Source organism: Pezoporus wallicus, unplaced genomic scaffold (genome assembly GCF_028554395.1).
Source record: "Pezoporus wallicus isolate ANWC-B61680 ecotype Strahan unplaced genomic scaffold, APGP_CSIRO_Pwel_v1 scaffold_6362, whole genome shotgun sequence".
Lineage (NCBI taxonomy): Eukaryota > Metazoa > Chordata > Aves > Psittaciformes > Psittacidae > Pezoporus > Pezoporus wallicus.
In genome coordinates, this window is record NW_026637663.1 from 2,058,345 (window position 1) to 2,071,836 (window position 13,492).

At 38.8% G+C, this 13,492-nt stretch overlaps 1 protein-coding gene across 6 annotated transcripts in view; it reads right to left on the reverse strand.

Annotated features, from left to right (window-relative positions):
- The window catches only part of UTRN (utrophin), a 372,113-nt gene that overhangs the window by 196,619 nt on the left and 162,002 nt on the right, over positions 1–13,492 (reverse strand). The window contains exon 1 of one of the 6 annotated variants that reach the window (XM_057406869.1): positions 8,766–9,064. The exons of the other annotated variants lie outside the window; for them this stretch is intronic. Coding sequence (XP_057262852.1) covers positions 8,766–8,909 — 144 coding nt within the window. The 5' untranslated portion in view covers positions 8,910–9,064. Of the gene's footprint in view, positions 1–8,765; positions 9,065–13,492 lie in introns of those variants that run through there. 6 annotated transcript variants of the gene reach the window in all.

The window sequence follows — 13,492 nt, forward strand, 5'->3', positions numbered from 1 at the left end:
CTTGCAGCACCTACCATATTTACCATATACCAGAGACCAGCAGTAAATACACCTCTACTATGACTCTGGAATACTACTTTCTGTAGTGCAACAGAGGACATAAATTACCAGGAATGCTACTGATATCTTCCACCCACATTCAACTCCCCAGCTATACAGGACCACGTAAGTTACTTCTGCGTTGAAATGAAATGCTCTGTTGCAAAGTTCATCAAGAGTTCCCGGCATGAAAACATCGCAGGGCAGCTAGAGCACCACTCGCGTCTGCAAGTAGGACATATGAAATAGGGAGCTTGTAGGATAACTTTGGAACATGAGATCTCATAGCAGTTTGTCTTGATTAAAAACAGAGGGGAAGGCAAAAGGGAGAGTAGAACTCTTCCAGAGTCCCTAATGACTAGCAGCAACAGGACAGTTTCAAACAGCATGATTTTCTCACCTACATAGCAAGTGTGGGTTTCTTGGCAATCAGTTCAAATGATCTGCATGAAGCAGAAGACAGATGCTCAGTTCTCTAGATGGGAACTGGTGAAGCACTGTGCTCTTTTTGGCACCTACTGCTTCAGGATTTCAGGAATTCAGGCAGAATAATTGAGCCCTAAGGGAAAGAAGAAAAAAAATTGCTCCCTGAAAAATGGCAGCAATCAAAAAGCACTGTGGTAAAATACTACGGTAAGATGGTCTCATATCAAATATTGATCCAGCTCCTGTAAACACATGAAGTTCATGGAAGTCAATTTTCCCATTAAACCTACATCACACTTTAAAAGAACTACCCCATATTTTATATTCATTTTCAGTCATGCTGCAATAGTAAAATATTTTCAGCTCAAAAATCAGACTTGCCATTATATGCAAGAGGATTCTAAAAGCATGGTCTGAAATATTTCACTCATTTCCCCTCTCTCCTCCTTTTCTCTCTTCCAAAATGTTACTGAAATGCTATTAAAAAAAATTATATCCTAGAACTCATATTCTCCCCTGTTGAGCTGTATTCTGCTTGCAAATAGGAACGACTGGTGCAGCAGTTAAAAATACCCAATTTATAAAGCTTTATGCGCTCCCCCATTTTGTTTCTCCTTCCTCTCTCACCTTAGAGAAACAATTTTATTTCTAGAGAAGTCTGACAGACACACAGACCACTAGGGAGTACAGTTTTCTGTAAAAAAAAAAAAAAAGGTTTACAATAAAATACCCATTTATTACACATTTTCATTTGGTCTGATCATAACTAGACAAATGGCAAAACAGTTACATTTACATCAGTCTAATCTCTCAAGATGTGCACAACCTTTCTCTGAAAGGGGCTAATGGTGTGCTGTTCTTTTTGAGTTCTGAAAACATCTTCTGAAAATGTAAAAGTGGGGGAGGGCAGGTTAGATGATAGGAAGTTTTACGCTGTATTTAAATGCCTTCTCATCACAGCCACAGAATCCAGATATACACAAATGCCTGACTGTACCACATTGTTACCATTGAACTTACTACAGCAAAAGGATTCAGAAATGAACACTTGCTACGGCTACACAGCAGACACATAGCAGGCCCAGATTTAGATCAAAAATCAGCAGAGTAGTAACAATTTTCCACGTGGGGTAAAAACATTACATTCCTTTTGATAAAAAGTGGGCAACACAGTCACAGCTGAAAACTGCTGCACCATAGTTTTGACTATTTTAGTCTCCACTCATAAGCTAATAGGGCACTAGCACAGAAAATCATAGAAAAATCGCAAGTTGGAAGACCTCTGGAGGTCAAATCTGCTGCCAATTTCAGAAGCCAGTTTCAAAGCTAAGTCTGGCTGCTAAAGACCTTACCCACTACAGTTTCCATCTGGAGATGGAAATACAACAGCCTCTTCAGGCAACAGCCTCTTTAGGCAACCCACTCCCAGTGCTCAGCTACGCATGCTGTGCAGAATTGTTGCCCTCACACTCAATTCCCCTGCTGCAGTTTGTTCCTGCTGCCTCTTTCCTTTCATAGGACACCTCTGAGAAAAGCCTGGCTGCATCGCCATATTCTGTTCTAACAACCCACCACATAGACAGTGACAGCATTTGGAAACCTCTGGAGCCTTCTCCACCCCAAATTAAATGAAGACAGCTCCCTCCACCTCTGCTCCTACATCACTCCTACATCAATCCAGACCCTGAGCACTGAACCCTCCCCAGTCCCACAGTATCTCTCAAACTGGGAAGCCTGAAACCAACCATCATAAGTGCTAAGTAGACAGGAATAATCACTTCTCCCTATCTGATGGCTTCAATCCTCCTAGCACAGCCAGTACCAATACAATGGGTTATTCCCTCACAGGTACAAGAATTTACTTCAAGGATATTTTTTTGAGGGAGAGGGGGTTTGGCTGTTTTTTTCTGTTTGGTTGGTTAGGTTTTTCAGAAACTTTATGGAGTTCCTGTCAGCCTATTCCTCCCACATGAGACCCCAGTGAATGGAAACATATTGTCTGTTCCTCCAAAGTCTGATAATCATTTACAAACCTGATGAAGATGCATTCTGTCCAACTGTTTGGATTCACAACAATACTGAATAGTACCAGTCTCAGCCCCAAGCCTTGAGGAACGGTCCAACCAGTTTTTTTCTTCCCACCTTTTGGCTCATCTGTCCTGTCCGTATATCCCCAATTTGACTATCAGAGACTGTCAAATGTCTTTCTAAATCAAAAACAGGGAATGCTACTGCTTTCCCTTCACCCAAAGAAACATCAACAACTTTCTCACAGAAAGTAATCAGATTGGGTACATTACTTACAATCCATGCTGGCTCTTTAAAATCACCTCTTTGTTCCTTTATGCTTGGGAAGAGCTTACTAAACTAAACTGTTGCCTGGGGACTTACCAAAACATTTTTTTTTAACGACTGAGGGCACATGGGTTCTGGGGAGGGAGAGACAAGGGAAGACCTAGTAAGCTCCTAAATCTTGCTGTCAGGAGGTCTTCCCAATACTTTACCTACAAGTTTCTCCTTGAAATTCAGCCCATTCTTCTCAGCTCCACCTTAAATCACAATCAGATTCTGCATCTGTGGAAATCACTTGTCTTCATGAAACAGCTTATCCTTTCCTCAGGAAGAAGATGAGGGTTCTCAGAATATCATCTCTCTCTAGTCTATCAAAACATGAAAATATCCCTCCAATATCCCATTGATGGCTAGCACTTAACAACTGACATCTTGCCTATACACCAAAGCCCCCAATTGTCCTCATCTGTCACTAATAAAATTGCATACAAAGGTGCAATTTGGTACCAATGGGAAATTAAATTCCATTATGTCTATTGCATTTTCAACTTGATTTTCATTTGCTGTCCATATTCTAGTTTTCATGTATTTTGACTTACTGGATATTTATTTTGTGCCTTCACCGACCTCTCTTTTAAAGCCATTAAAAGCTTTTTCCATTCAGTGATTATTCTATAATAAATGCCAGTAACAAATCAATTTCCACCTCCCAAGACTCCCAGATGCCTATCATTTCAAGTGTTCTCCCACCAGATTTCAGCTTCACAATTTTTAATGCATATTCCAAAAGAAATTCTGTCCATCTCATTCAAGTGTTCACTGACTTATGTGCATTCTTAGCCAATTCACGTTTCTCTGAATGATAAGGTTTTCTTGTCACCATCATGTGATTGCATTGCACTTTAAGCTCTAAGTCTTCATTAGATATGCATTAATGCTGTTCTATTTACCATACATCCAAGACATGTTTCATTCCACCTCTATATGTACACTATGTCATAAAATAAGAACAGATGCCATTTTTTCTACAGTCATCTTCAACATAAACAAGGCGTGGGTGTTAGGAGTTGGGGTGGTTACCATTTACACTTCTCAGTTGTTTGCTAAAAAGGTAAATCCTTAAGTCACAAGACGCTGATCATTAAATGTTACTTACTAAATCTCCTGTTTCAAAATAGCCTTCTCTTTTTTTCTTTACCAGTGCACTTTTAGTCTCATTGTATTTCAGTAGGTATCACTCATTACATCCAAGGTACACTTTAATTCTGGCCTTCTCCCTTCTATAAGGCTTTATGGTAGATCTAGATCCGATTAGAATGTCCCTTATATGACTAGAACAATATTGAGGAGTCTGGACTTAACTTTCTCATCTAAAACAAGAAACTGTCTGCATAATTTAGCAATACTTTTGGCGACAGAGGCGCTGCATCATTTTCCAGCCAACAACTAGCTTAATACAGAAGCCTTCTTCAGGACAAGCTTCCAAAATTAACATTTGTTCTCCCTTTTACTGTCCAGTACATATGTACTACACTGCTGCTGTAATGCCTTCTCTTCATCTACACTCAGTTACTTTTATTTCATACCTGAATGTGATCAAGTGCCGATGATCTATTTTCTAAATCAACCTGAAGTCACGTACACTTAAAAGCTCTTTGCTGTATTCACTAGAACCAGGATTGAGAAACCCATTTCTCAGCACAGCCTTTCATGCTTTTTTTGACCCAACCCATGATCTCATATATTTTTCAAAATCTCATAGGAATAGAGCCTTTGCTGTTACTCTCAAAATTCAACATAATGTAAACGTCCTCTGGAACACAATCACAGTATAACAGCAAAACAGGATTTTGGCTGACTTCTGCATTCCTGTGCTTTTAACTTCCTGTGGTTTTCTAAACTTAACATTAGCCATAAAAAAATTAAACATCAGATGATGAGAGAATTGCATTTTAAGCCACATATTCATAAACAAGAACCACAAGATACATGTTCCTGACACACTTCCTTTCACAGCTGAGGAAGTCAGAAACTCACCTAAGTTACCATGTATTGCTTCAAGTGTGAAGACTCATGTTGGATTAGATTTGAGGTTTCAAACATTTTATATAAAGGGGGCTTATGAATTATTTAAAGAGGGTTATTCTCAAGAAGTCATCACAGGGGAAATGAGAATACACCCTCTCAGCTACTAGCTATGATTGTCAATCTGTTCTCCAGTAGATGATGCTTCAGTCCCTTAACGTTAGCAATTCAAAAATACCACTGCAAGTTCTACAAGCAGGATGCATACTTCAAGGTAATAATTCACCTGTCTGGCAGAGACTTCTGGTGGGGAAGTTAGAGAAAACTTCACAATTTTCCACTTCATTTTCATAGAATCACAGAACGGCTTGGTTTGGAATGAACCTTAAAGAGCATCTAGTTGCAACCCCCATCCCGTGGGTGGGGGCACCTGCCACTAGACTACACTGTTCAAAGGCCCATCCAACTTGGCCTTTAAGTTTTCCAAGGATAGGACAGCCACAATTTCTCTGAACAACCTGTTTCAATATCTCACCAGCTTCATAAGAAAGACTTTTTCCTAATATCTAACCTAAATCTACTGTCACCTTAAAGCCATTCCCTCTTGTCCTGTCAATACAAGCCCATGTAAAAAGTCTTTCTCCAGATTTCTTGCAGTCTCCCTTAAGGTGCTGGAAGACTGCTACAAGGTCTCCCCAGAGCCTTCCCTTCTTCAGACTGAACAAACCCAACTCTCTCAGCCTGTCTTCATTGGAGAGGTGCTCCAGCCCCGTGACAGTATTCATGGCCTCCTCTGGACTCACTCCAACAGGTCCATGTCCCTCTTATGTTGGGGGCCCAAGAGCTGAAAGCAGTACTGTAAGCAGGCTCTCACAAGAGCAGAGAAGAGGGGGAGAATCACCTCCCTCAACCTGCTGGTCATGCCCCTTTTGATACAGCCCAGCATGTGTTTGGCTTTCTAGGCTGCAAACACACACTGCAATACTGCATTACTTATTTTTATAAGTAATAATACTTATAATAATACTTATTTTTATAAGTAATGACGCCTTTCTGGTCTCTCAGAATAGATCTATCAATGTGTAGCTTTACCATGATTTCTACTGTTCCCGATAATTTACAATTTTATCTGAATCCTTGGGTATACCTTATATAAGACACTCTTTAGGGAACAATCCCATTTTAGCAAGAACACAGAGCAGATGACAGCCCCTTCAAAACCTTTTTTCTGGTTATTCACTTCGAGCGTCAAAATGTTATGTAAGGGTTACAAGATAAACCTGCTCACAACAAGGCAAAACTTACTACGTATTGTCCTGACAACACAGCACTAAGTGTGTGCATCTCACCCTTGTATGCTACTAATTTCAGTGTAAGAGAATCAACCATCAATACGAGTAAAAAGTTACAGGTGGCAAGACTCACCTTGGTACAAAGAAATTAGTAAAAGAAAAAGAAGTAAAGAAGAAATATCCTAAACCTTGGATTTCCTGGTTTTCATCAATGTTGTAATATGTCAAAGTGTTTATTTTTATTTCTTCTTTTAAGAAATTCGCAAAATGTAGAATACAAATGATGAGCCTTACTATTACACAGAGCTGCTAATAAAAGGAACTGACTTTCTACAGTACAGTTCAATAATAAAGCCTTGTTCATTCTTCTATAAACAGTGCAGTTTTATACAAACACTAACTTCAAGAATTTGTCTTAAATATTTCATTGGCACTTTTTTAATGTTTATTTCATTGACACCCTGTTACGCTCCAGAAGACACTTCACATGAAACATTTAGATGGTAGTTTATGAAACAGCTACCCTGTACACAATGCAATAATTCATATACTCCATAGTAAATATTTCTTTTCAGCCGAACTGAACTATATTAGTGTATCGGCAGAGTTCACAAGACATGCACAAACTTGTTAAATTCCAAAGACAGAAATATACAGAGTAGTACAAGAAATCTTTCCTGACTGAAGTGAATTTTCATATCACTTCCTCAAGTACTAACATTTCCATCACCAGACTCCCATATATCACTGCCTTACATTGACACCTACTGGAAGTCACTGGGATTGTAAACCATTCCTTTTTTCTTTGATCAGTGTCTGATTTAACTCTACAGGCAGTCCAACAATTCCACTTTCAGTAAACTAAGCACAGGCATCTGAAAAGACTAAGCTGCTTGACTTTTTAACGAAGATAAACATACAACAGCTAATTTTAAGCTACACAAAAATTCCTGAGGCTATCACTGCATGGGTTCCCAATCAGAAAACACATTTTGTAACAGCCTTTGAGAAGACTTTTTTACTACCCCTTGTGTAGATTTAAACTTAACAAAACAAATATCCAACTATTGACTAGATTCTTAGTCTAATTAGCAAACTATTAGTGCAAGAGTCACTAAATAGTTCTTGTTTGACAGTTACAAACAAGATTATACACAAAAACGTGATTAAATAGGCTTTAAAGCACTTAATTTCCAAGTGCTCATGAAGACAGTTACAAAACATGTCTAATGAAAAAAAGACTTGTCTTATTCACAACAGCAAACAGGGCTGCTTAGTGACGGAATTGATAAAGACAAGAATAACTGAGGCATGCTTGTTAAAATAGCTTGTCTGTACATAAACTATCTTTCACTTTTCATAATGAAGATGCACCTCTTAGTACAGCTTTGTAAACAAAAGGCACACTGAAACATCCATTTGAAAACAGTGTGATTTTCCCCATATGACAGAACTTCTACAAGCTTTACTGTTGTGAACCGGATACTGCATTATGCCCTTTTCTTACTCCCAAACTCCAATACAGAGGTAGGATTTCCTTTACTTAACGTCATTTCTGTGGTTTTCATAATAGAAAACACAAATTTTAGACTGAAGCAAGTACGATGAGGTACCACAGCTTTGCTTTATTGTTGGAACAAGAACGTGGTCATACACTTCGGTATTCATACACCTCACATGCAAAATTCACGCATAGTTTCACCAAAAAACACAGACAGTTTTAACATATAACAAGCAGCAAGAAAAAACAAAACAAAAACATGTTCAAAGGCAGCCAAACAGAATTTCTATCAGGTTATGTCAGTATACAGCCAAAGACCTCGCCAATTTTAAATTTTTCCAGAGTTACAAAGCAGGATCCTTATATCAAAGTCCAGTGACACACCACAGTCTGACCATTCCACACAGGCACAGGGCTTTACGGACCAGTTGGAAATTTTTTATTTTTTTTTTCTTTTATGGTGAGTAATCAACCTACTTAAAAAAATATTTTTACTAAGTAGCTTAGATCCTTACCATAGAATTAAAGTTTGGAACTATTAAACCTGTGCAAAACCAAAAGTAAACAGTCTCAGTGGAAGCAGAAATTATCAGCCACCAAAACAGGTAACAGTAAAAATGCCAATATGAGTGGTAGCCTATGTCAACATGCTTTACATGCAACTTCTCCTTATTTTTTAACTCTGAAAGGACTCTATAATTATAGGCAGGCAAAGACAAAATTCCATGGCTGCATATTAGTGTGCTGAACTCATTCCTAATTAAAAGTTTCATCAAGCTCAAAAGCAAAAACACTGGTCATGGAAGAAGGCAATTATTTACATAATGGGTACGCAGGAGTTAAAGGACTGCATTTACCAAGAATTAACCAACTCCTTTACAAAAGGAAATGTGGTACTACTTTTACAAAAGATCACTGATCATGAACAGTTTCCTTACACACACTTAAACGAGAGCCAAGAGATCACTTTTTGGTGGCTTTGTTTTTTAATATCACTGACAAGCACAGGGGTTTTTTTATATATACATTCTTTAACAGAACACACACGAGGGCATGGAAGGCTTTAAAAACACACTACATAGCCTAAATACTTTTGACTCTCCTCCCATTCTTGCTTTCTTTTCTTTTTATCTCAGAAAGACAACAGAGTTAGCATTAGACACTCAAGATTTAGGGCTTACATTTCTTACCTTACAAAGCTTCTGGTAACGGGGAGAAGAAACTGCCATCCTCTGTAAACGATGCAACAACACCACAACTTTCTGCAGAGATGTTCTCACCACAGCCATCATTTTAAGTTTGCCACACTTCTGAAGACACCTCAGAATTTGCATTATAAATGAAGAGCAACTATCATTTCCTCCCGGTCACTGGACAATGATTTGCCAGCTTTCTGAGCATGCTCTCTTCCAGGACTGCTTTTGCAAGCCACAGGCTTTATACGTTTCAAAGGCAAAAGAGGTTGATACAGCATAAGTTTCTCTCCCAAAATAACCCCACAAAACAAATGCAAAAAAAAAAAAATAAATAAACAGCCTTCACAGATTATTGCAACCAGCACTGCTCAGCTCTGCTTATGCAGAGGGTAAACAAAGTTGCTGAGCAGCTGAGCCTCTGCCACCATTCAGGAATACACTAAACAGCCAGAAAAGGTTATTAATTTAAGCTTGAAAGCTGAAGGAACAAAAAAGGAATTCCTTCAGGAAGACGGCTCCAGTGTATCACAACAGTTGCTCTCCCCTAGTAGCTGCTTTCTATCAGCAGGCTAAGCTCTGGGAAAGAATGCTCTCGTTCTCAGACTGAACGCAGCTCTGGCAGAGCTGTAGAGTGAGTGAATAACAGACTATGTTATAAATCCTGAGAGAGGAGCAGAGGGATACCTGCCCTAATTATATCAGCCATACGTTAAAGGCTAATAAATCACACCGGCACTTCTCAAAACTAGATTACCCAATGCAAAAGAAAAAAAACTGCAGGAGGTAAACCTCTCTGTTATGAAAACTCTCCTGAAGCTAATTTAGCCAAAGGCATCTCAAAGGATTCTCACTTGTGTCAGAAAGTAGGAATGCTTTATGGGAGCCGTTTTCAATTAAAATCTTTTCCTGAATTACTTATTAGGACAAGAAAGAATAGGGTTTTGATAAATTAAAAGCATAATTGCATCATCACCCCTTTTTCTAGCCACCCTTGAATCCAAAGAGCTAACTTCATATTGGTGTTTTCCCCATGACAAAGCATATTTATTTAAGCTATCCAAGGATGGCAGTAGGACATTGAAGAGCATGCCAGTGTTGTGCTACCAGCGAGGCACTCCCGATGCAATACAGCCAACATACCCCTAGGTGTGGCAATACTGCAGCGTAACCAGAGACAGCTGGTCTTGTTTCTTCCAAAGGTGCTATCTTGAATGTACTTAAAACTATATCGGAGGGGTAGCTGTAGCAAAGGTTCAGGGAGACTACTGTCAACACAGTAGGTGGTAGACACCATCACAAGTAATCTTTATTTAACATGTATATTGCCACATGAACAGGTACATACTTGCTTCAAGCACATCAAAATCAGCACAGTATGGAGGCACCAACTACAGGTAGCATCACAAGTTCTTATGATCCTAGATAATGCATAGCTGAGATGTCAGTGCTTTATACACTGGTTTGATCTGAGGGTATGAATGCCAGGTACAGATTCTTCATACAGGACATTTAAAAACTCTTCCCACCCACTTCAGCTAACACAACCTTTTTATCCTTATTTTTGGAACTGAATCAATGTTTCTACCAGTTCTCAGGTAAACCCCTCTCACCCACACTGTTTTGTTCTTTACCTGTCCAGCATCAACAACATTATTTTGAGGAAACAGAGCCTTCATTGAACTCCGTATATAGAAACTTTACCACACGTATTGTCCATCTTACCAGACTCACATTCTTTTCGCATCTCTACCACTCATTCAAATAATTCCAATTTTCCTCGTTTATGTCTACTCTTCTATCAGACTACAACTGTTTCTTTAACCTACCAGCTCAAGCCTACCATCACTACCTGGCATGCTGTTACCAAACATCTTTTGAGGAAAGTCCAAAAACATTGAGCCATTCAGAAAAGACTTTACAAGAGCTCAAAGCCCTTCTGTGTAAGACAAGCCACAGTACATATCAGCCACCTTCTTTCCATTCTGATTTTTTCGTTCCCATCTAATACACGTTTGACTCAAGCAGTGAGGTAAACTAACAACCCACCACTAGTCACGTTGATTTTAATTCACAACAAAACAAAACTTTCAAATTATTTTGAACACCTTTATATCTGTAGTCACAGGACTTCACACACAACAGCCCAGCATTTCTTCTTACTATTTCCTTGCTCATTTTCTGCATTTTGTTTCACATTAGGTTTTAACCTCTTTCAGGTGGCTGCTAAACATCTTCCAGACTGGAGGGTTTTGGCACTGACCTAAAAGGAAAGTCTTCTGCAAAGTTTAGATACTGAGAGAATGAATTAAAAAGCCTGATGATATAATTGTGAATTTTCCTCCTTTTCAAAAAAGAAAAGGTTAGCACAACTCAAGCTTTGTATTATTTGCCTAGTACTGATGATATCCTCAGATGTCACAATAGAAGACAAAACAAGGCTTTGACAATGCCCAGATCACTGGTTCTACCGTAGAATGGCTTGAGCTTCAGCCAAACAAGTTAGCCCCAAAACGTAACAGAGGACAGTCCTCCTATGCACACACAAAGATGCCAGCTTAACTGACAATTCTATTTTGAAAATGGATGACATATAACAACAACAAAAAAATTATCATGTTTCATCTACGTTCAGCACATTTCACCTACAATTTATCACACTTTAAACTCATAGCAAAGTTTTACTCAATGCACAGGCATCTTCACACAGAACAAAGAAAGTCATAAGCCTTAGAAACTTCTTAAAACCATTTAGGAAAAAAAACACTTCACATATCCAACAAAGCACAAAAAACCCCAACACTTAACTTTATACCACTCAACAGGGGGAGAACAGGGGAAGAATCTTTGTTTAATCAGATATTAAGCTTAACAACTTACAAGGGAGTGCGCCTGATTTTTTTAAGGTACCACAAGATGTTAGATATTCACTTTGTTTTCAGAAATTAATTTCAACAAATACTTGAAAACAGAAATGTTGAGTGTTTGCCAGTGTTTGGAGTGTTTGCCAGTGTCACAATATGAACATCTTTAGTTATACTTAAATATTTAAAGATTGAAAAATTGTATGGGACAAAGTTCATTTTGGACGCCATTATGCTATGCCAGCCTTTGACATGCTCTACTGAGCTTTCTTTGGTTGTTGAAAAAAGCTCTCAATATTATATAAAGTCATGGGTAAGCGATTATGGTTCATGTGCACAGTATGTAGAAACACACAGTCACAGGAAAAAAAGATGGATGATATCAGGTAATGGGATGCTGAACATGGGGAGGCTATGCCCAAGCATCTACATCTGCCCTCTTAATAGTTATAAGCAATGGGCATGTTCAAGAGCTGGTTATAGACCTTCTCCACACAGCAGGCAGTCTTTCCCATAAGTTCTCACCTCACACAGCACAACTCTAGCAATTTTAATCAGATAAAAGCACAATGAAGGAGGACAAACAATGTTGCATGACCAAGGTACTTCACAGGTACACAGAGCCAACAAGCAAATTGTGAAAACAGCTTTACCTTAGTGTGACTGACTAGACAGAATGCAAGGTAATGAAGAAATGTCTGTTTAAACACAGCACATGTTGTTAGCTTCCTGTGGCCCTGTTTTAGCTCCTCTATCTCCACCACAGTAGTGGTTTGGCTTTTCTTGCCAATAAAAAGTATATTAACTTATAGGTGTTGCCATTACAGACTAATCTCAGCAATTCGCAGAGCCACATGTCTACAGATGAGTTACCTGACTGACCAGGATCCTATAAATATTAGTGACGTGTCATCCCCAACAGATAGAAGTTTCCAGAATATATTGTTCTCTTTCTTATGATTACATATTAAGCAGCTTGTTATCAGACACTTTAAACTTTGTTTAATTTAAATTCAACGTGGATATGTTAAGATTAGCAGCACTACTGAAAGCAGCACTTTTTTGTATTATAAACTGTTCAAACCCTATGAACTTAGACCACAGACATTATTCCAAACACAGAATGCAGGATTTAATAAATTATCTGACTGCCCAGTTCTATGCACATCAAAATAACTGTGCTAAATGAGGCAATCTAATTGAAGGGGAAAAAAAAAATAAACCATGCAGGAGAAAGATGACATGAACAGCATTCACATCAGGCAAAAAGGACAAAGGAAATTCATATATTATAGAAACAAAAAATCCTTTTAGCCAGTGATGCTCAACCTTTGCTGCTACAGACCCAACAACATTAAGAAATGTCTGACAGGTCACACACCCTTTCCTCCTCTTTTCCCATAATATATCCTTGATGCAGACTGAAACCTCCCTCCTACCTCCACAAAGGAGATGTGTGGGATACGCAAACACAGGAAGAGCCAGATGATGTAGTACTTAGCTAGTCTGTGTTTCTTAAGACGAGGAAAAAGGATCTCCCATCTGTATTTTAAATAAGCTGAGGTGTCCATATATTAAATAACACTATAAATAGTGACAAGCTAGTCTCTCAGTTATTTCTTAGGTTTCCCGGCCTGTATAGGAAGGAAGGCCAACTGGATAGCTGCTCGGCAGCAGGAGAGGGAGAAGAGATGATCCAAGCATGACAATGTCATGGATTGCTGGAAAAACAGGAGAAAGGCAGCAGGCAGGGACAGGAGTCAGCTTAACCCAGAAGGTCTTTACTTGGAGGGAAGTAGATTAAATTGTTTGGTTGGACAATTATACGACACGACTTGATTGAATCAGCTATACACTTCC